The 23556-nt window shown below is 36.5% G+C and overlaps 1 protein-coding gene across 1 annotated transcript in view; it reads right to left on the minus strand.

Moving 5' to 3' along the window:
• Arp6 (Actin-related protein 6) overlaps window positions 1–23556 on the minus strand; it is a 213155-nt gene that overhangs the window by 136592 nt on the left and 53007 nt on the right. The window contains exons 3-4 of the mRNA XM_090396053.1: window positions 9826–9894; window positions 9616–9739 (exon numbers count right to left, since the gene is read on the minus strand). Of these exons, the coding sequence (XP_090252179.1) occupies window positions 9616–9739; window positions 9826–9894 (193 nt within the window). The remainder of the gene's footprint in view (window positions 1–9615; window positions 9740–9825; window positions 9895–23556) is intronic.

Genomic DNA, 23556 nt, shown 5'->3' on the forward strand with positions numbered 1-23556 from the left:
CAAAAGAGTTATAGCAACAAAACCAAAGTGTTAAACAAAAATTATTTTCTTCTGGAAAGACTGTACAAGGAAAGCTGTGAAGCACACATTCACAACCCAAACTTGAACAAAAACAACTGCCTCAAACTTTCTCACATTTTGGGAAGTTATGCTGACTAATACTCATCATTCAGCTGTGCCATAATTTGTTATTAATTTTTTTTGTTTATATTTAAAAATACTCATCATCAAATTCCTGACATGTACCTTCAAAGGATGTACACAATATGATAGTACTACATGAAAAATTTACATCATTACTAACTTCCTATCTACAATTTTCCTCCAAATCAGTCTGTTACTTGTCAAGACTCCAAAATTATCAAATCTCATATTTCTATCATCTAAGGCACTTTGTACCGTATCAATCCACCTATATCTTGGTCTTCTTCTGGGTAGTTTTCCTGCCAACCTGGCAGAGAACACTTGTTTGGCTAATCTTTCCTCGCCCATTCTGTTCCAGTGACCATACCACCTGAGATTAGCTCTGCTAATGCATTCCTGAATGCTGACAATGTCAAGTTCTTTCCTAATATACTCGTTTTTAATATGATATTGCCATTGCCACCATCTGTTCACGCCTCTAATCTTTCTCAGGACTCTCATATTTGCGGTCTCTAGTCTTTGGTCAAGTGTTTTACTTCTGACACAGCTCTCAGATCCATAAGTTAAAACTTGTTTGAACACTGTCTTCTATACAGCTAATTATAATAAGAGAGAAATTAGTTCCGACTAATTTTTCTCATATTCCATATGAATTTATTCAATTGACTTCATACCATACCAGTTTTGTTGATTCTGTTGTCTATTTTGCTATTTAATTTACCATCTTCACTAAAAATCATGCCTAAGTAGCTGAAATTTACTTGTTCCACAGGTTCTCCATTGACAACACAGTTGACATTTTCAACGATTCTGCTCATTTCCATTGTCTTTTCCTTTTTTATTGCTGACCTTCATACCATATCTATTACAACAGTTATTCATTTTAGTCAGGGAATCTTGCAGACTTGTAGCAGATTTATTTAGAAGTATAACATCGTCCGCATAAAGCAAAGAGCTGACATTAACATCTCCAATTCTGATATCATGTTTAATACCACTTTCCTTGATAATGTGATCCATATAGATAATGAATAACAGAGGGGATAATGTACATCCTTGTCTCACACCAGATTTAACATTAAACCATCTTCCTGTACTTCCTTCAATTCTAACTGCTGACTTACAACTCAAATAAAGACTAACTATTGCTTGATATAATGCTCCATTGACACCATATAACTGTAGCGTATTGAATAGCTTCTCTCTTGGCACCTTGTCATATGCCTTTTCCAAATTGACAAAACTTAAATACAGATCTTTGTTATATTCCCATGCTTTCTTCACTATTTATCGTAAAGTGAAGATCTGATCCTGACAGCCTCTATTTGGCTTGAATCCAGCTTGTTCTTCACCAAGCTTTTCTTCCACAATTCTTCTCAACAGTTTCTCAAGTATACTTGCATAGATCTTGCCAGGAATACTCAGTAGGGAAATACCTCTGTAATTCTCACATTCAGTTGTATTTCTCTTTTTATATATGGGTACTATGAAAGCTATACTCCAATCATCGGGAATTCGTACCTTTGTCCAGGACTTCTGAATTATGCAGTGCAGCCGCTGTAAGACTTTTCTACCACCATACTTCAGCATTTCTGGTTGAATATCATCTACTCCTGCTGCCTTTACACATTTCAAGCCTTTGATAGTAGCTTTTTCTACTTCAAGTATGGATATGTTTTCCTGACTGTATGCCTGTTGAGTGTTTTTTACCACTGTGCTATCACTGCTTGTTTCATTTAGCAATTTTTAGAAGTAATTACTCCATACTTCAAGAATATCTTTTTCTCCCGTTTTCATGTCACCTTTATCATCTCTAATAATTCCTTTTACAGCACTCTTTCCTCCATTTCTGAGCTCTTCTTCAACAATCTCAAGAATATCTTGGCACCGTCCTGATATTTATTTTCTATGTTCTTTCTATGTTCTCCCATGACTTTTGTTTAGCCAGTTTTACACAGTGTTCAGCTTTCTTACATTTGTCTCTGTATTCTCTAAGAGCACAAGCTGACTTATTTGCCAGGAACTTTTGATATGCTTTCTTCTTTTCCTTCACTGCCTCTTTAACTTCCTGTGTCCATGGAGTTCTAATTTTTCTATCATTGCAGACAACTTCACCACATGCTTCTCTAGCTGAATGAATCGGGGTTTTCTTCAAGACATACAGACAACAGTTTAGCTTCCGACAGCTGTATAAAAAAAAACTACTTGATAGAATGACTTGCAATTTCACATCAATGCTTATGACAGATGTACCAACTTAGAAAAAAGAAAATCTTGCCCATAGTGTTGCCATTTATGGTTGGGCCGAGAACTGTTCGGGCCACCCATGTATACTTCCATATGTGTAACATCTAGAAGAACTGACTGAAGATAGGTACTATCAGTATAAGAAGTATTAATGGAAAGGAAATTGAACTTGCACAAAAATTGCAAAGGTACCACATGGACATAATTGGCATTACTGAGACAAATAAGAAAAAAACAGGTGAAATCTTATTATTAAATATGATGTTATTTTCAGGCAATAATGATCAAGGAAGGAGTAGTGATAGCATTCAACACCAAACATGAAGATAAACTTCTTGATTGGAAATATGTATCAAGCATAGTTATGTAGACAAACTTCAAAATGGGAAAATGGACAATGAAACTTATTTGTGCCTATCGTCTCACAGAAAGCGATTCAAGGAAGAAGTGGAAGAATTTTTTGAGTCATTAGAAGAGTAGAGTAGGAAATGAATCTCACCAGGCATATAGGAATATTTTGGGAAAATTTGGAGAAAACGGCAAAGCTAATAATAATGGTAAATATTTACTGGACTTCTGCTCAGGACACATACTAGTCATTACTAATACCACTTTTCAACATAAAGATATGCACAAGTTCACATTTAGAGAAGACATGAGAAATAAAGTCTCACTGATTATATCATTGTTGATAATGAAACTTCATGCTCATTCAGGATAAGAACATACAGAGGATTCGAAATTGGAAGTGACCATTACTTAGTACTAAGCAGGATAAAAATGGATATCACATTGAAAAGAACAGTGCGTAAGAAAGTTTTAAAAAAGAATTAAAGTTGAGTAACTTTTACAAGTGAATTGTAGACTCAATTATACAAACATTAGTCAAGAAAAAATGAAACAAATTGAAAACAAAAACCAAACTTTGGAGTCTTAGTGGCAACTCTGAAGAAGACATTGATTGATTCAGCTAGGAAGATACATGGTGAAGCTGTCTGCAAGGACAGAATAATAACACCCTGGCGGATAGTAAGAAGCAGTCCTGGAAAAGAAAGCATACCAAAGTTCCTAGCAATTAAGTCAGCAGATGCTCTAAAAGAATATAGAAAAACATGTAAGACAGCTAAGCTTTGTGCAAAAGTAGTTAAACAAAAAGTCATGGGAAGACTTTGGTAAGAATATAGAAAATAAATATCAGGAAGGTGGCAAAATGTTCTAGAGGCTATTGAACAAGCTTAGAATGGAGGAAAGAGTACTGTAAAAGGAATCAAAGGTGATAAAAGTGGCATGCAAACTGAAGATAAGGATAACTTAGATGTCTGGAGTAATTACTTGGAAAGACTATTAAATGAACCAAACAGTGACAGAACCATACTAGAAAATTTTCAAGAGAATGCAAAGAGGTGTACATATCAATAGTTGAGGTAGAAAAAGCCATTAAAAACTTTTATGGGGGGTGAATATCATCTACTCCACATTAAATGAGTACAGCTCTCATTGTACCGATCTATAAAAAAGGTAATAAAACAATGTGAGAACTACAGAAGAATTTCTCTAAGTGTTCCAGGTAAGATTTATACAATGTTCATTATGCAAGTTGATATTTAAGTTGTCAGTCATCAGTTAGAATTGAAGAAAATACAGGACGATGGTTCGATGTAAAATCAGTGGTATGACAAGGATGCACATCATGAAAGAAAGTATCATCAAGCATGATATTAGAATGGGAAATGCAAACTTAGCTCTTTGCTTTATGCAGATGATGATGTACTCCTAAACACATCCAGTGCAAGTAACCAGGATTCACTAAGTTGAATAACAGCTGCAACAAATCTGGCATAAAAATCAGCAATAAAAAGACCAAAACTATGAAAATATGCAGGAGCATAGAAAACTTCAGCTGCATTCTGAATGGCAATCGTATAGAACATGTAAAATATTTCAGTATAGCTGATATGGGGGGGTAGCCAGCTGAATAAATTTATATGGAATAAGAGAGAAATTAGCCAAAACACCAAACTAGCAGTATACAAAACAGTGTTTAAACCAGTTTTAAGTTGCGGAGCAGAGTTGGGAAATAAAGAAATAAAGCACTTCATCAAAGACTAGAGACCACAGATATGAGTGTTCTGAGAAAAATTATAGGAGTGAACCAATGGCATCAAATAGCAGAATCATATTAATAATGAAGATATTAGAAAGGAACTTGACATTATTAGCAGTCAAGAATGTGTCAGCAGAGCTAATATAAGGTGGTATGGCCACTTAAAATAAAATGTGTGAAGAAAGGTTAGCAAAACAGGTGTTTGATGCCAAGATGGGAGACCCAGAGGAAGACCAAAGTCTAGATTGGATTGATTCAGTCAGAAGTGCCTTAGAAGCACGAAATGTTAGATACAACAATATTGGAGTGCTCACAAGCAATAGATTCATTTGGAGGAAAATTGTTGATAGGAGATTAATAATAATGTAGACTTATTCATGGAGTACTGCCATAGTAACCTGAATATCCCTTGGGGGTACATATCAGGAAATTGATGATTTCTATATGTATGGTATTCATTTTCTTGCTCAGCTGTAGATCTCTCTCTCTCTCTCTCTCTCTCTCTCTCTCTCTAACATTGAACTTTTCTTCTTTCTTTATGTCAGCTACCTGAAAGATTCCTCTACTTCTTCCTTAGTAGAAGGAAGAACCCTTCTATGGAACCATAAGCACAAAAACTGCCTGTCATTCAAGAAGATTATCTTCATGTTCAGTATCGAATTGTCTGAACATGACATGGAAAATCTCATTTTTTTCCCTTCATTGTTTTAGCAACATCAACCATGCCGATATGGTAATGGTACCTCTAATTCTTCTCCCTTGATACTTCTCACAATGATGGTGCCTATTTTGAATTCTGTTGATGTCAAAGATTTTTTGAATCATGCATATAAAAAAACCAAGATCCATTCTGTCTTATATATCAATAAAATTACAAATTATTAAAGCAGTAACCAAAATTTGCATCCTTTATGCAGTACAATAAGAATGTAGTGGCTTAAAACTAAATTTTATATATATTGCTTTCATCAAGCAGTTCAACTTAGCAGAGTGGGATATGAATAATGATATGTCTACTAGACTAACAATGATGCACATGAAGAGACGCGCACAGTGATTGTTGGAAGACAAACTGTTATTAAGCAAATTCTGTAGTCTGTGGTACAGAACCTAGAATACACAAAGCTAGCAGAGTAAATTAAATTAAAAAGTGTATCATGAATATAAAAATATGTTTATACTACAGATCTTATTGATATCAATGGACTAATTTTTTTTTAAATTTTTTTGACTCCAACTCACAACAAGTTGGAGTAGTCGGTATTACATTAGTACTGTGAGTAAGTTAAGGATTTTTTGTTTTCCATTTTTTTTATTGATTTTATAATTTATTTTTATTTTATTTATTTTACCTATTCTAGAAGCCCTGCTCTAGAGACAAAACATGAACCTTTTTTTCAGGTCTCCAATAAGTGAGACAGTGGTCTCGCACTGGGTGATAAAATAATTTACTGCCTAAAGACAATAACAAATATCTATTGCTCACAATAGTATTCAAAACTGCAGCCTGATGGTTGGAGAGCAGATATACTAACCACTCTGTCAACCAGGCTGGTGCCCGAGTTTAAATGTCTGCAGTACCCAGTATGATTTCTCTGTGTAGTAAAAAAAACTGTGGTACAGAGATGGTCTTTCCAAACTGCAAGAGTGGCAATAATCTGGTAAAATACAGAAAATGTGTAAATATTTAAAGTTCCAGCTAATGACAGAATTTGAAAAACACTAATTGGAACCACACACACACACACACACACACACACACACAGAGAGTAGGTCCAATTAGGGGATTCTGATAAATCTGCAAAAGGAAAGAAAAAACTGGTGTAAATAAAGTTAATTACTTGATCAAATTATGCTATTAACCTCACATGGGCATCACACTGAAAATTAACAGATAATAGAATTTTTTAAATTTCTCTTGATAAGCTGTTAATATTTTCATCGCATATTAAGACCATGTTTGCATTACAATTAATTCAAACATGGTCTTAATATGCAATGTTGCACGATTCAAACTGTTTTATTTTTTTTTTACTAAATAGCTTAAGGAAATTACAACGTATACTAGGATACATTAAAATAAATTTTAATACACTTCCAATATTTTGCCAATGTCATGTTGTCATTTTCACAGGAACTTAAAAACAAGATACCTGCACATGAGCACAACAAACAGTGAATGAGGACAAAGCAGGAAGCTATTCTTTCTCCTAAAAGTTCTGATGGTGTCCTCTAGTGGGCTGTACTGGTGAAACCGGATGTAGTCCTTGTGTTCTGAAATTCTGATATTAGCTGTCCTGTCTGTCTGGCCAAAGTAGGACAGCTTACAGCTGCAAGGGACCTGGTATATACCAGGTAGGTCGGGGGGGTGGAAGAGGTTGGTCTTTAGTAGAGTGGATAAGTGGTGCCAATTTTTTATATATTCTGTAACAAGAAGTTAAGTCATGTTTTTTTTAAGATTTTTGTAATTTTCTCCGAGGTGCTTCGGATATATGGTATGGTGATGGATTTAGAGTAATCCTTTTTGTGAGGGTGGGAGGGGGTGGTGGTGTGGTTTATTGGCTTCAATATTTTTTTGGATTTTTTGAGGAGTAGCCATTGGCTGAGAATGTGGTTTAGTTCTGTGGTTAGGGCATTGTCATTTGAACTGATAAGTTTAGCCCTGTTGTGTAGTGTCTTAATGACTCCATATTGTTGTGAGGGGGGGGGGTTGTTGGTGAATGTATCTGCCTGTATTGGTGGGTTTTCTATAGACTGGGGAAACCAAGGTTCCATCAGGCTGGTGGGTGACTAGTGTGTCTAAGAAAGGAAGGCAGTTGTTTTTTTCTTCTTCCAGGGTGAATTTGATTCTAGGATGTTGGTTGTTTAAGTGTGTTAGGAAGGAAAGGAGCATCAGAGCCATGTGGACAAATAACAAACACATCATCAACATAGCAAAGCCATATGGTTGGTTTTTGTGGGGCAGAGGCTAAGGCTTTTTCTTCAAAGGTCTCCATAAAGAAATTTGCCAAGGGTGAGGAGAGTGGTGAACCCATGGCTGTCCCCTCTATTTGTTTGTAGAATTTTCTCTGCCAAACGAAATAGCCTGAGTTCATTGTGAACTGAAATAGGGCTGTGATATCGGGAGGAAATTTAGCTTGGATTAGCTCTTAAGGATTCTTTGAGTGGGACATTTGTGAATAAGGAGGAGACATCAAAGCTGACCATTATGTAAGTCTGTTTGAGTGTAAGGTTTTCTATGCTGGCTTTGAAGTGGGCTGTGTTTTTTATGTGTGAAGGTGTGTTGCCAGTATAGTGTGTGTGAGAGCTTTGGCCAAATGTTTAGCTAGTTTGTATGTGGGGGAAGCAATGCCATCCACTATGGGACGTAATGGCACATTTTCTTTATGTATTTTTGGGAGTCCATAAATACGAGGGGGGGGGAGTTAAATGGTTTTAATTTGTTAGTGACTTCCACAGGCCAAGAAGTGACCTTCTTAAGGAGCCTGTGGAGTTTTCTAATTTGTAAGTTGGTGGGATAGTACTCGATAGGGAGGTAAGTAGCCTGATCTAACAATAAAGCATTCAGCTTACTTGTGTAATCTTTTTGGTTAAGCAATACTGTGGCATTCCCTTTATTCGCTTTGGTGATTATTATTTTCTTGTCTTTCTTTAATTTTAGTAGAGCTTTAATTTCTTTACTGGGCATGTTAGTTTTTGGTAGCTTTGTTTTGGTCTCAATATCAGAATTTCAGAACACAAGGACTACATCTGGTTTCACCAGTACAGCCACTCTGGTCTTGCAGATCACATGCTGGATACCTGCCATAGAATATGGTGGAAGAAAGCCATGATAATACACTGTAGTAAATTCAAATACGAAAGGCTTTTCATGGAATCAGCCTCAGCCTAAGAAACAAACAAACCTCAACAAATTTGATTGCATGAGACTGCCCCAAATTTGAGGGGGGGAAGGGGTCGCTTCAACCCCTCTAAAAATCAGTTGCTGTTTTCAACCCCTTTCACCTTTTCCCACCTTATATAAATATAAAAACGCTCTGCCCATCCTTTATAATATATACGTATATATATGTTATTCAAAAAACCCGAGTTTTTTCCATTTGTTATTTCAATTCTCCCACTTGCCAAAATCCCCCCCCCACACACACACACAGTAGTTTGGACAACGTGAAAGAAGAAGAGCCACAACATCCAGAAAAAGGTATGTGCAAATTTCTTGTCCTCTATGCAACATATATTTATTGATAAATATACATCTACAATGCCCTAAGAATCCGTGAGAAAAGAGCCAATGGCATTTAAACTGGGGCACTCCTAAACAGAAGCAGGCAAATAGTCGTGAATATAATAGTTTGTTAAGAGGAGTAACATGGGAGTTTTCCCAGAAATAATATCCATAAGAAAACATACTTTGCTAGAAGCCACTAAAAGTAATTTTTGCTAAAATGTATCTCATAAATGTTTCAATTTTTTTTTTTTCAGTTATTGTTACATCACAAGAAACAAATAATTGAGCAAACATATGAGACTATGATATAATAAGTGATAGTCATACTCCACCATAGCTGATATCTGACTAGATGAAATATCTGTCTGACTGAGAAAATTTTTCAAATCACTGTCTATGGGTTTACCACTTTTCTTGAAGGTTATGAACACATATGGGATAATCAGAAATCAAGTTAGTCTTATTTTGAAACCATCTCAATACATGATTCATCCTGAAATGAAGTAAATAAGAGGAATTCATGCACATAGTATCCATGAATATTTGTGCATATAGATCAAATATAAAAATCATAGGCAAATTCTTTACTTGAAAGTTTGACTTCTCAAACACATTTTCAAATAACAGTTATCTTAACTCCCCCAGCCGGCCACGACATCTATAGACGTTCAGCTAAATCTGGATACAAAGCTCTAACACCCATTGAATAACATTGATAAGAAGTCACTATTTCATTCACATTGGCCAGCAGGGAGGTTAAATTTAATGAAATCTACATTTTATTCTAAAAAGCAACATTCATATATATTTTAGATAAAGATCAGTAAAATCTGTCATGTATGTTATAAAATTATTTTTACATAAATAATAAAAGAGAAAATGAGAACAATACCATTTAATCTAAGAATGGAGTGAAACTGGAAATCTTCAAACAGCATTTCTGTCATTGTTTCTTGAATGGAGGTGAAATTAAAATAGGGCTCTGTGATAATAAGACATGTCTCTCCAAAATTAACCTATTAAAATTAAGAGTGATTTATGAAAACAAAGCATACAAATAAAAGCAACTTTCTAAACACACAGTGAACAAAAAAAAACTTACATTAACTCCATCGCGACCAAATACGTAATCCCATACTTGTTTCTGAATATCCCACTTGACAATATATCCCTGGAAAAATAAGATGAAGTTGTAAAAAAACTATATTTACAGTACTGAATAAATCATCATTACTTACATCTGAAAACTCAAATAAAGGCAGGCATTAACTTGAACAACATCTAAATGTAAATATTTTACTTTTTGAAAATTACTGCAAAACCAATATGAAACTGGAATCAAGTAATAAGGTCGCACTACAATATCAAAATGTGGATAATGAATACAAAAATGGATGCGAGTGTACAAAAAAGGATTGAGATGGTCAGGGATGTGATGAGGAAGCAACAATTAGATCTGGAAGGGGGGTGTAATATCAGTCATAATAGAGAGGAATGGCCACAGGGGAGGTAGTCATATCTGAGAAGTGGTATCAGTATCAGTAGGTCTTGTTATAGAATCAGAAATGAGCTAGCATGTATGTTTATGAATTGCCAGAAGTATCTGAAATAAGGAGAATGAAATTGTCTTCATACTTCATTTGCCCCAAAATTGTAAAAATAAGTTATTTCAATATTGGAATACTATGAGTTGGCATAATAATAAACTATAAAACTGGAGGAAAACTCATGTTAAAACTTATTTGTAGAACTTTCAACTCAGTTTCCAAGGCATCTATGAAACTGAGTTGAAAGTTTCATCAATTTCTGTTCTTTAATTCTGTACTGCAGAATTAAAGCACAGAAATCTTCCATCTTCTAAGGCTTTTCACTGTATCAGTCCACCTATGTCTTGATCTTTGTATGGGTCTTTTTCCTGCCAACCTAGCAAAGAATACTTATTTTGCTAATCTTTCCTCTCCCATTTCTGTTTATATGATCATACCACCTGAGATTAGTTCTACTAACATATTCCTGAATGCTAACAATGTCAAGCTCTTTCATAATATCCTCATTTTTAATAGAACACTACCATTGATATCACATGTTCACTTGACTGATCTTTCTCAGAACTTACATCTGTGGTCTCCAGTCTTATCATGTGTTGCAATTCTAAGCTCTCAGATCCATAAGTTAAAATTGGTTTGAACACTGTCTTACATACAGCTAGTTTAGTGTTTTGAGTAATCTCTCTCTTATTTCATATCAATTTATTCAGTTGACTTTCTACCATAACAGCTTTACTAATCCTGCTGTCTATTTCCATATTTAATTTGCCATCTTCACCAAAATCTGTGCCTAAATAGCAGAAATGTTTTACTTGTTCTATAGCAGGGGTCAGGGAACTTTTTTACCTATTACCCCAAAATATATTTATTTACACCGATGTTATCCCATTGATTTCAAAGGGAGAAAATCATAGATTATTTAAATTCAAAAGGTTTATTGAATCTATTTATACGGAGAATAGAATTATAAATATAAAAAGTATAAAATAAATGCGATAAAATAAATTAACATCCTCATTATGAAACAAAAGGATTTCTTTGAAAACTTTTTCACTTCAGGTTTTGGAGAAATGATGTTTCATTTTTGATACAATAACATCAAAATTGGGGCATTTTGATGTCAGAGCAATTTGAATACTGTCTCCGGGGTCCAATCGATTTCTCTGCTTTGTTGTCATGCTTACTAGAGTGGAGGCCTGGCTGACCGAGTGGTTAGCGTCTCTCCTCTCCAGCCACTTTAAAGGCTGTGGGTTTGAATCCCGTATTGGGCATGGAATTTGTGATTGTCTGTGGAAAAAAGTGGTGGTAGTCAGCGGTAGATGGCGTTGGTGTAGTTGCAGTCAGTTGGTGGATTGAGTGGTGGAGACAGCTGTAGAGCAGGTGCCCTCCCTTGATGAGCCTTTGGACTCACTGGAGGTGTCAAATAATAATAATAATAAAAATCCTTGTTTGCAAAGGTAGGTTGTCGCAAAAGGCAGCAACTTTATGACTGCCTCCTCATGTGCAATTTTGAAAGCCTTTGCAGCTACTGACATTCAAAAATATGACAGATCTGCTTTGTTTTCAAATTCAATACGTGCTTCACTATTGGATCGAAGTTCAAGAAGTGCCTCTGCCAACCCTTGAGGCTCTTCTGGTACATCAGCAATTTCACATTTAAAGGGATCTACAACCCAACTGACAGTATGTGAATCAAGATCTGGAAAGTAATCAGAGAACTGCTCTTTGAGTTTGGTAAGATGCCTTATAATTGTATCCTTGATGTTGTCAAACTAATATTTTCACAATCTTCCAAAAACAAAGCTAACTTTGAAAAGGCAGATATCTTGTTTTGTTCTGCTTTCTGTCTCCAATATAAAAGCTTTGATCCAAACGCTGAAATCTTTTCTCTGGCTGAAATTATATTGATGTTTTTTCCTTGCAATTCTTTGTTCAATGCATTCACATATCAGCTAAATATGTGAGATGTGCAACCCAGGAGGAGTTTGAAAACTTATCTGCGAGAACATGCTTTTGATCAACCATAAAAATTTCAAGGTCAGTTTTGAGAGCACACACTCGATTTAGAACATTTCCACGTGAGAGCCACCTCACTTCTGTATGATAAAGTAGGTCTGTATATTCAGCCTCACCATCTTTACATAATTCACGAAATAGTCGCGTGTTTAGTGCATGTCCTTTGACAACATTGACAACCTTGATAACATCATGCATGACAGCTTCCAGTGCAGGTTCCAAATGTTTCACAAGCAGTGCCTGACGATGGATCATACAGTGGTTAACTTCAATTTTTGGATTATTCTCTCTCACCAAAGCCGAAAAACCACTTATATGACCCAACATAGCTGGAGCTCCATTAACAGACACAGCAATGCAGTCTTCCCACTTTAAATTAACGTTAGTAAAGTATTCATTAACTTTATTGAATACGTCAATTCCACGAGATCACAACTCGAGAGGAGAACAAAACAACAATTAAAATTCCTTTTCAATTGCATGAAAACTTTTGTAGCAAACATACGCCATCAACTGCGAATTACTACTGACATCTGTAGTCTCATTAAGCTGAATAGCAAAGCATTTACTCTCTTTTATTGAAGAAATAACTTGTTCCCTCACATTTTCTGCTAAAATAGAAATTCTTTCTTTCACAACTTTTGCAGACAAGGGCACTGAATTTAGTTTCATGGTTTCTTTCTGACCACACAATCTCTGCCATTTTCAAAGCTGCTGGTTTAACCAATTCCTCACCAACAGTATATGGTTTCTTGTTTCGGACAATCAACCAGGCCACTTCAAAGCTAGCCTTTGATGCTGAACGTTAATCGAATGTACCTCTCAAGTTGCTATCCAGTCTTTGTCTTTTGACAGACATTTTCAAATTTACAAAGTATTCAAGCAGCTTGGAAGACAGATGCAGGTGCAAATTATCCAAGTGTTTCTTCAATCGACTCTTTTTGAAAGATTCTGCAGTCAGTACTTTCAAACAGAAAACACACTGTGTTTTCATTATTCCTTTGTCTTCTATTTGTGTAAACCCATAAATGAGGAACTCTTCTTGGTATATTCTTTTTCTAGTTGATGTCATCTGAAGGGTAAAAAAGACAGTGATTGAATTTAAGTTTTTTAAAGTTCATTTAAATTTACAATAATTTAATTGGTAAACGTGGCACCAAGACATGTTCTCAAGATGAAGGCAGTATTTAATTATTTTATTGACCATCGAAAATTAATCGAGCAAGGAGAAAATATATTAATCAAATTATCGAACTAACATAAAACTAAAATATGGCTAAAATAAAACTAAAATAAATGAAAATCTTACACTTAAAATAGAACTATTGAAATAAATTAAACTACTTAAATCGACTTAAACAAAGCAAAAACACATATGTCAAAAAATAAGATTAAAGTGGGTAATAGACAACGGACAAATAATATCTGTTTAGCCGCTTGACAACGCCTTAGCAACCAAATTGTTTGGAGTTCAACATGGCGTGACATCTCCTAAACACGTATATTACATTGGCCAGATGCAGTGTTGCCAGAATAAAAATTTCTGTCATAACAAGGAATGCGCTTTTTATATAATTTTATTTATGTCTATTGAGTCCTCATTACCCCCAAGAATTTCATTTTTACCCCATTTGGGGTAATTTACTCCGGTTCGCTAACCCCCTGTTCTATAGGTTCACCATTCAGGATACAGTTGATGTTTTCAGTATTTCTGCCTATTTTCTTTATTTGTCTTTTTATTGCTGATTTTCATACCAAATTTATTACAATAGTTATTCAATTTAGTCAAGTGGATCTTGCAAACATGCACTGGATCTATTCAGAAGTATAACATCATCTGCATAAATTAAAGAGTTAAAATTAATGTCACTATTATTTAAATTAAGGAGATATTAAATCCCACATTGTTTTAAAACCGAATAAGAAACTCAAAGATTGAAATCAGAGAGTTTCTTGCTGAATATAGCAAACTATAAAATATCGGCGACCACTAGCGTCCGCTAAATGCAAGTGACCCTAACATGTAGTGCAATATCGGAAATCTCGCAGCAAAGTCGGTAAAGTTCTGATTGCTATTCTTAGGTATTTTCCATAATGTAAAATTTCCTAGGAAATGTATGCTGTTATTACATTATGGTGGGGAGGTCACTACCCAGACCGGTTTCAGCCTTTTTTGAGGCTTCATCAGTGAATAGCTAGACCAAGTTAATACCAAAGTATATAGCGAATAAAACTTATACTCTGCTATACGAGTTTCCAAACAGGTGCAACCATTAAGTTACTTAAATATAAAGAGCTAATAAGCTTCATTTCGGCAACAAAAACATTATTTAAATTAAGGGGATATTAAATCCCACATTGTTTTAAAACCGAATAAGAAACTCAAAGATTGGAATCAGAGAGTTTCTTGCCAAATATAGTAAACTATAAAATATCGGCGACCACTAGCGTCCGCTAAATGCAAGTGACCCTAACACGTAGTGCAATACCGGAAATCTCGCAGCAAAGTTTTAAAACAATGTGGGATTTAATATCCCCTTAATTTAAATAATGTTTTTGTTGCCGAAATGAAGCTAATTAGCTCTTTATGCATTGGTGTCGAGGCTAGCTGGTGAACGGACGTGCTATCGGAGAGCTCCTGAGAGATTTGTGTTTTTTGTTGATTTATTGATGTTTTGGATTCAATTTAATGGACTTAAGTGTGTAATTTTGGTATATTATTGGAGCTTTATTAGCGTGGTTAGTGTACTAAAGTGTTTTATAACATAATCTATGTCGGGAAGTCGCCACTAGATGAATTCGTAATGTGTAGTGTTCGTGAAAGCTACAGATAAGGTAAGTATCATTTTCAGTTATCGATACAAATTACTTAATATTGTGTAGTTTTGTTTTGTTTGCCTTGTATTTTAGTGCGTCTATTTTTGGTGTGTTCTAACGTATAATTTGACAAAACACGTTGCAAATAAGTATGGCACCTGTGCGAAGGAAAATGGCGGCCAGTAATGAAGGTTCGCCATTGTTATCAAAGAACAGTAGCATAAAAGAAATGAGTCAGTGTACTAGCTGTGAAATGTACGCTTTGCGGAGTGCGGTCGGAGTGTGGTTAGATGATAATAAAGGATTGAATGTGTGTAGAAAATGTAGGGAGAATGAGGAATTGAAGTGTATTTCGGATCGTGAGTGTGATATTTTTGTCAACCTTCAGAATGAAGGAAATAGGGATATGACAAGAAACGGCAAGGTTGTACATGAAAATTGTGAGAGTGTGAATGATAGTATAAATGGTTTCTCAGAGAACAAAAAAGATGAGATAGATGCATTGAGTGAGATCGCTTTGTTGAATAGTGCGATAGAAAGAGCAAAACAGCAGCTAGAGTGCATGAACAAAAGTAGACTGAATGAACCAACCAATAATAAAAGGTATGACAGGAAAAATAGACGTATGAATGTGAACATGAAAAAAATGAAGGATAGAGTGCTGTATGGAGACTCGTTAGTACGAGGTGTGTTAGTAGAGGATTTGACAAAATCGTACCAACCTGGTGCGACCATAAAGGACGTAACTGAGTCTATTAGAGAGCAAAAGGAAAGGGTGAAAGAAATGATTGTCGTGGCAGGTACGAATGATTTGAAAGGAGATAAAATGGAAATGATAGAAGACCTGAATGAATTTGAGGTAGCAAAAGAAAAGAGTGAGAGAGTTAGAATGATTAGTCTTTTGCCACGGTATGACAGTGAAATGTTTAAAAGGAGGGCTATAATTGCGAATGACTTTATGCGTGGGTTATGTATGACGAGTGGTGTGGAATTTGTGGATGTGTGGAGTGAGTTTGATGGGCGAAAGGATCTATATAAGATGGATGGCTTGCATTTGAATGGTTACTGTGTAAGAAGACTTGAGAAAGTGTTGCTGAATGTAGTGGATGTGCAAATTCAGGGAAACTAGATTTGTTAAGGGGGGGGAGTAGAGATACGGTCCTTATGGAGGCAGTTGAATGTAAGAATGAATATAATATGCCAGAGCAAATAAGGACAACAAATCTGAGTGGGATAGTTAATATAAGGCATCAAGGTAGGGTTGGGGCTAATGGGGGTCTTAAATTCATGTACACTAATACTAGGAGTATTAGGAACAAGAAGGAAGAGTTTTTGGCCATGGTTGGCACTTCCAGACCACAGGTTATAGGTATTAGTGAAACATGGCTGACTGTAGATGATATAACTAGTGGGATTGAATGTGATGGGTATAGTGTGTTCAGGAATGACAGAGAGAATAAAATGGGGGAAGGAGTATTGTTGATGATAGCTGATGAGCTCCAGCCAAGGAGAATAGAAGTTGAATTGCAGGATAGAGAAAAGAGCACATTTGAGGCCATTTGGTGTGAGATTGTGGCTAGCAGAACTAAATATACAATTGGGTGCTGCTATAGACCAGGTGATGGAAAAGATGGTGGTGACAGTATGCACAAGCAAATAGAAGAAATGGGTGGAAGGAGGGTGATTATTATGGGAGATTTCAACTATGGTCGCATTGATTGGAGTGAGGAGAGGACACACGGGAGGAAGGAACTGGATTTTATGCGGTTATTAAGGGATAACTATCTGCGACAGCATGTAATGGAAAATACTAGGGCTCAGAGAGTGCTTGACCTAGTAATTACATCTGAGGATTTGGCTGTAACAAATATGACCACATTGCCACCAATCGGTGAGAGTGATCATAGGATCTTAACTTGGGAGGTGGCTAAAGGTGTAGAATTTTCAATTAAGACAGGGTACATGTGGAATTATCGGGCTGGAAAGTATGACAAGCTTAGGAGTTTGATTGGTTCAGTGTCATGGCATGTACAACTACAAGGACTAGAAGTTGATAGTGCATGGGAGGTAGTTAAGAAGTGCTAGCATGAAGCAATGGCTGACTGTATACCTAGATTCCGAATAATAAATCAAGTAGGGGTTAAATGGATGAATAACACCATTAAGCTTGAGTTGCAAAAAAAAACAACTATGGAGGGAATTTAAGGAGAAGGGTGACCGGCAGGCACATGAACGGTAAAAAGCGCAGGCCAGAAGGGTGACGAGTGTGGTAAGAAAAGCAAAAAAGGATTATGAAAGAACATTGGCCATGCAGGCTAAAGAGAATCCTAAACAGTTTTTTAGATATGTAGCAAGTAAAAGGAAAAATGTACATGGCAGATTGATTTTAAAGAATGCCGTTGGTAGGGAGGTAACTGAATCAGTTGAGATAGTTGAGTTACTGAGTGAGCACTTTGCAAAAGTATATCATCCAGGTGGTGACATTGCAGAAACGAATAAACCAGTAGATTATACGGGAATTGTGGTTAATGAAGTGGAGGTGAGTCTATTGCATAACCTCAATGTCAATACATCTGTGGGATTGGATGGTATACCAGCTCGTGTTGTACGAGAAGCAGCTAAAGAATTGTCAGTACCCTTGACCATTTTGTTTAATTTGAGTCTCGGGTCTGGGTTAGTCCCGAGCGAGTGGAAAGAGGGGAAAATAGTTCCACTGCATAAAGGTGGTTCCAAGACTGCTTTGTAAATTACCGACCGATTAGCATATCAGAAATCATTGTCAAGGTCTTAGAGAAATTAGTCAAGAAAAGAATACAGGATTGGATAGATGAAAATGGGATATTGTATGGGGGACAACATGGTTTTGTGAAAGGTAGATCATGCCTCAGTAACTTGCTCACGTTATATAACACAGTGACAGCTGAACTGGATAGGGGTAATGGGTTTACAGTGATACTACTGGACCTTGCCAAGGCCTTTGATAGGATACCACATGGAACCCTAATCAGTAAACTGGAGCAGATGGGTATAGATATAGGGTTGGTGAGATGGATAAGAGGGTGGTTGAAGGAGAGATATCAAAGAGTGGTTTATTCAGGAGTGGAGTCTAAAAGACGTCTTGTGACTAGTGGAGTGCCACAGGGCTCTGTTCTTGGACCACTGCTTTTCAATTTGTTCATCAATGATATTGGAAAGGATCTGAGAGGAAGTGTTCACTTGTTTGCTGATGATGCAAAGTTGGGTAGAGCAATTGTGAGTGCACAGGATGTCAAAATTTTACAGGATGATTTGGATAGTTTGGAGGACTGGGCTAGGAAAAATGGATGTCAATTTAATGTGGCAAAATGTAAGGTTATACACTTTGGGGTGAAAAGAATAGCAGCAGTATATCGCATTGGTGGAACCATACTCCAGGAGATTGATGAGGCCAGGGATTTGGGAGTGTTGGTGGATAGGGAGTTGAAGTTTAGGGGGCACATTGCAAAAGTAACTAAAACAGCTCACCAAATCACTTGGCTTCTGAAAAATACTTTAACATGCAGAGACGAACAAGTTGTTGTTCCTCTGTATCGAGCCTTGATAAGACCCCATCTGGACTTCTGTGCCCAGCTATGGGCACCAGGGTTTCTTTGTGATGGGGAGAAAGTGGAGAGGGTCCAGAGACGAGTGACCAAGATGATAGCAGGTCTGTGGAATGAACCTTATGAGAATAAGTTGAAGATTTGTGGGTTGCAGAAATTGAACGATAGGCGAAGGTGATGGTGATATGATTGAGACATTCAAATTACTGAAGGGTTTTTATAAGATTGATCCAGAAGATATTTTTGAAAATATGACTGGTGGTGGGAGGACTAGGGGCCATGCATGGAAGCTGGGCAAGAGCGTGGTTGACAAAGGTGTTAGAGCTAGGTTCTTTACTTGGAGAGTGGTAAATGAGTGGAATAAGCTTCCAGAGTCTGTTGTGGGTGCTACGACCGTGAATGAGTTCAAGGCAAGGTATGATAGATACTGTGTGAATGTTGAATAGTTGTTCTTGACATGATGTTAGGGCCTCCCTCGATGAGTCTGTCGACTCCTTGCAGTTTCCCGGAACAATAATAATAATAATAATAATTAACTTGGCTAGCTACTCACTGATGAAGCCTCAAAAAAAGGCTGAAACTGGTCTGGGTAGTGACCTCCCCCACCATAATGTAATAACAGCATACATTTCCTAGGAAATGTGTTTTCACATTATGGAAAATACCTAAGAATAGCAATCAGAACTTTACCGACTTTGCTGCGAGATTTTCGGTATTGCACTACGTGTTAGGGTCACTTGCATTTAGCGGACGCCGATATTTTATAGATTACTATATTCGGCAAGAAACTCTCCGATTCCAATCTTTGAGTTTCTTATTCAGTTTTAAAACAATGTGGGATTTAATATCCCCTTAATCTAAATAATGTTTTTGTTGCCGAAATGAAGCTTATTAGCTCTTTATATTCAAGTAACTTAATGTCACCAATTTTGATATTAGATTTAATACCATTGTGATCCATATAGATAATGAACAGCAGTGGAGATAATGTGCACCCTGGTTGAACATCTGATTTAACAGCAAACCATCTTTCTATACCAACCTCATTTCTAACTGCAGACAACTTACAGCTTAAATGGCCAGCCGGATATGCTAACCGGCTGGCCATTAAAGGATGGGCTGGCAATTTGGGATTTAGCCGACCAAATTGTATTCTTATTGGTTAAACCAAAATAAAAAATCATGGTACAACATGACAAAATTTCATGCCGGCTGGGGCGTCGCCCGGTTAAACAAGGCCCCCATTGTTTTCGCCAGGGAACCAGGGCGAACAGCGAAAAGTCAGCTACTGGAACAAATCTGAAAACAAACCCCAACTCAACATCACCAGAGTTAAAGATCGGTACTATCGACGTAAGAAGCCTGAATGGCAAAGAAATGGAGCTAGCTGAGGAATTAGATAAGTACCAGATCGACAAAATAGGGGTGACTGAAACAAAAAAGACCAAAACTGGTGAGATCTTTCTGAGCAATAAATACAAAATGTTATATTCAGGCAATAACAATCAAGGAAAAGAAGGAGTAGCCATAGTATTCAACACAAAATACGAGGCTAATCTTCTTGAATGGCAGTCAGTCTCAAGTAGAGTAATGTGGGCAAATATGAGAATGGGGAACTGGACAATGAGACTTATTTGTGCCTATGGTCCCACAGAAGGTTCTGCTAAGGTAGAAGTGGAGGAATTTTTTGAGGCTTTAGAAAAAGCAACTGACACAATGAAAAAGGAAAAGTTGGTCCTTGTTGGGGATCTAAATAGTAGAGTAGGAAATGATTGTGAGACATACAAAAATATTTTGGGAAAATTTGGAGAAAAGAGCAAAGCAAATAATAATGGCAAATATCTGTTGGATTTCTGCTCAGGACATGAACTGGTTATTACTAACACCATGTTCCAACATAAAAATGTGCACAAATTCACATGGAGAGAAGAGGCTAGGAATAAGAAAAGTCTCATTGACTATGTTATTGTTGATAGTGATGTTTTCTCCCTGGTGCAGGACACCAGAGTGTACAGAGGATTTGAAATTGGAAGTGATCACTATTTAGTCTTGAGCAGGATAAAATTGAATTTCATATTGAAAAGAATAACACGTAAGAAAGTTTTAAAGCGAATAAAAGTTGAGCAGCTCTCAGATGTAAACTGTAGACTAAAATACAGAAATATTATTGAAAAGAAAATGAAAGAGTTTGAGAACAGGAATCAAACCTTGGAGATTCAGTGGCAAACTCTGAAGGAAACATTGATTGATTCTGCCAGAGAGGCATGTGGTGAGGTTGTGTGCAAAGATAAAAAAATCAGAACTCCCTGGTGGACACAGGAAGTTAAAGAGGCAGTGAAGGAAAAGAAGAAAGCATATCAAAAGTTCCTGGCAAATAAGTCAGCTTTTACTCTTACAGAATACAGAGACAAATGTAAGAAAGCTAAACAGTGTGTAAAACTAGCTAAACAGAAGTCATGGGAGGACTTTGGCAAGAATATAGAAAATAAATATCAAAAGGTGGCAAAATATTCTGGAGGTTGTTGAAGAAGCTTAGGAATGGAGGAAAGAGTGCTGTAAAAGGAATTAGAGATGATAAAGGTGAAATGAAAACAGGAGAAAAAGATATCCTTGAAGTATGCAGTAATTATTTTGAAAAACTGCTAAATGAAACAAGCAGTGATGACAGCACAGTGATAAAAAACACTGACCAGGCATGCAGTCAGGAATACATATCCATACTTGAAGTAGAAAAAGCCATCAAAGGAGTGAAATGTGGAAAGGCAGCAGGAGTAGATGATATTCGACCAGAAATGCTGAAGTATGGTGGTATAAGAGTCTTAAAGTGGCTGCACTGCATAGTTCAGAAAGCCTAGACAGAGGGACGAATTCCCGATGATTGGAGTAGAGCTCTCATAGTACCCATATATAAAAAGGGAAATAAAACTGAATGTGAGAATTACAGAGGTATTTCCCTACTGAGTGTTCCTGGCAAGATCTATGCAAGTATACTTGAGAAACGGTTGAGAAGAATTGTGGAAGAAAAGCTTGGTGAAGAACAAGCTGCATTCAGGCCAAATAGAGGCTGTCAGGATCAGATTTTCACTTTACGACAAATAGTCGAGAAAGCATGGGAATATAACATAGATCTGTATTTAAGTTTTGTCGATTTGGAAAAGGCATATGACAAGGTGCCAAGAGAGAAGCTATTCAATACGCTGCAGTTATATGGTGTCAATGGGGCATTATATCAAGCAATACTTAGTCTTTATTTGAGTTGTGAGTTAGCAGTTAGAATTGAAGGAAGTACAGGAAGATGGTTTAATGTTAAATCTGGTGTGAGACAAGGATGTACATTATCCCCTCTGTTATTCATTATCTATATGGATCACATTATGAAGGAATGTGGTATTAAACCTGATATCAAAATTGGAGATGTTAATGTCAGCTCTTTGCTTTATGCGGATGATGTTATACTTCTAAATAAATCCGCTACAAGTCTGCAAGATTCTCTGACTAAATTGAATAGCTGTTGTAATAGATATGGTATGAAGGTCAGCAATAAAAAGACAAAGACAATGAAAATAGGCAGAATCATTGAAAATGTCAACTGTGTTGTGAATGGAGAACCTGTGGAACAAGTAAAACATTTCAGCTACTTAGGCACAATTTTTACTGAAGATGGTAAACTAAATATAGAAATAGACAACAGAATCAGCAAAGCTGGTATCGTGGGAAGTCAATTGAATAAATTCATATGGAATAAGAAAGAAATTAGTCGGAACACTAAATTAGCTGTATACAAGACTGTGTTCAAACCAATTTTAACTTATGGATCTGAGAGCTGGGTCAGAAGTAAAACACTTGACCAAAGACTAGAGACCGCAGATATGAGAGTCCTGAGAAAGATTAGAGGTGGGAACAGATGGCATCAATGGCAATATCATATTAAAAATGAGGATATTAGGAAAGAACTTGACATTGTCAGCATCCAGGAATGCGTTAATGGTATGGTCACTTAAATAGAATGGGAGAGGAAAGATTAGCAAAACAAGTGTTCTCTGCCATGTTGGCAGGAAAACGACCCAGAGGAAGACCAAGATATAGGTGGATTGATACGGTACAAAGTGCCTTAGACGATAGAAATATAAGATCTGATAATGTTGGAGTCTTGACACGTAACAGACTGATTTGGAGGAAAATTGTAGATAGGAAGTTAGTAATGATGTAATTTTTTCATGTAGTACTGTCATATCCTGTACACCCCCTTGAGGGTACATGGCAGGAATTTGATGATGATGATGATGATGATGATTAAGTTAGGGGTTGGCATTATATGCAGATCTTAAAAAATATAACCTCTTATTAGACTTGCACACACAATATGTACTACCTATGCAACCAAATCTACTTGACCCACTCGCATCATATCTGCGCATAAAGCCAGTAATGTAAGTAGTACTAATATCCTGCCCTTGGCAGGATATTAGAGCCAACAGAAATGTAAACTTTCATCTTTTGAAGCAGGATTTAAATTGCGTGTCGTGCAGTTTGCAGAAGAGCATAATAACAGTGTTGCTATGAGAGAATTTGGTGTAGTGTTGTGTCGTTATTTATGCAAATTCACTTAAAATCGTATCTATCAAACTTACTATGCTGTAGCTCTAAGTACTGGCCTGGATTTCTGGTCCTGTCTCCTTTTTAGGCATAAACACATTTATATATATTAATGACTGTGCCAGTCTATGCCCTATGATAATAAAATGCACTATTCAGTGAGACAATTCCAATAACCCAAATATATAACTGCCAGCTAACTCCCTCAGTCAGTCGTGGCCAAATCTCTCAACTTCACTTTACCCTCCTGCGACAAGTTCGTAATTTTAGAGTGGC

This window comes from Typopeltis vanoorti, chromosome 7 (genome assembly GCF_054136105.1).
Source record: "Typopeltis vanoorti isolate ZY-2024b chromosome 7, IOZ_Tvanoo_1.0, whole genome shotgun sequence".
Classification (NCBI taxonomy): Eukaryota; Metazoa; Arthropoda; class Arachnida; order Uropygi; family Thelyphonidae; genus Typopeltis; species Typopeltis vanoorti.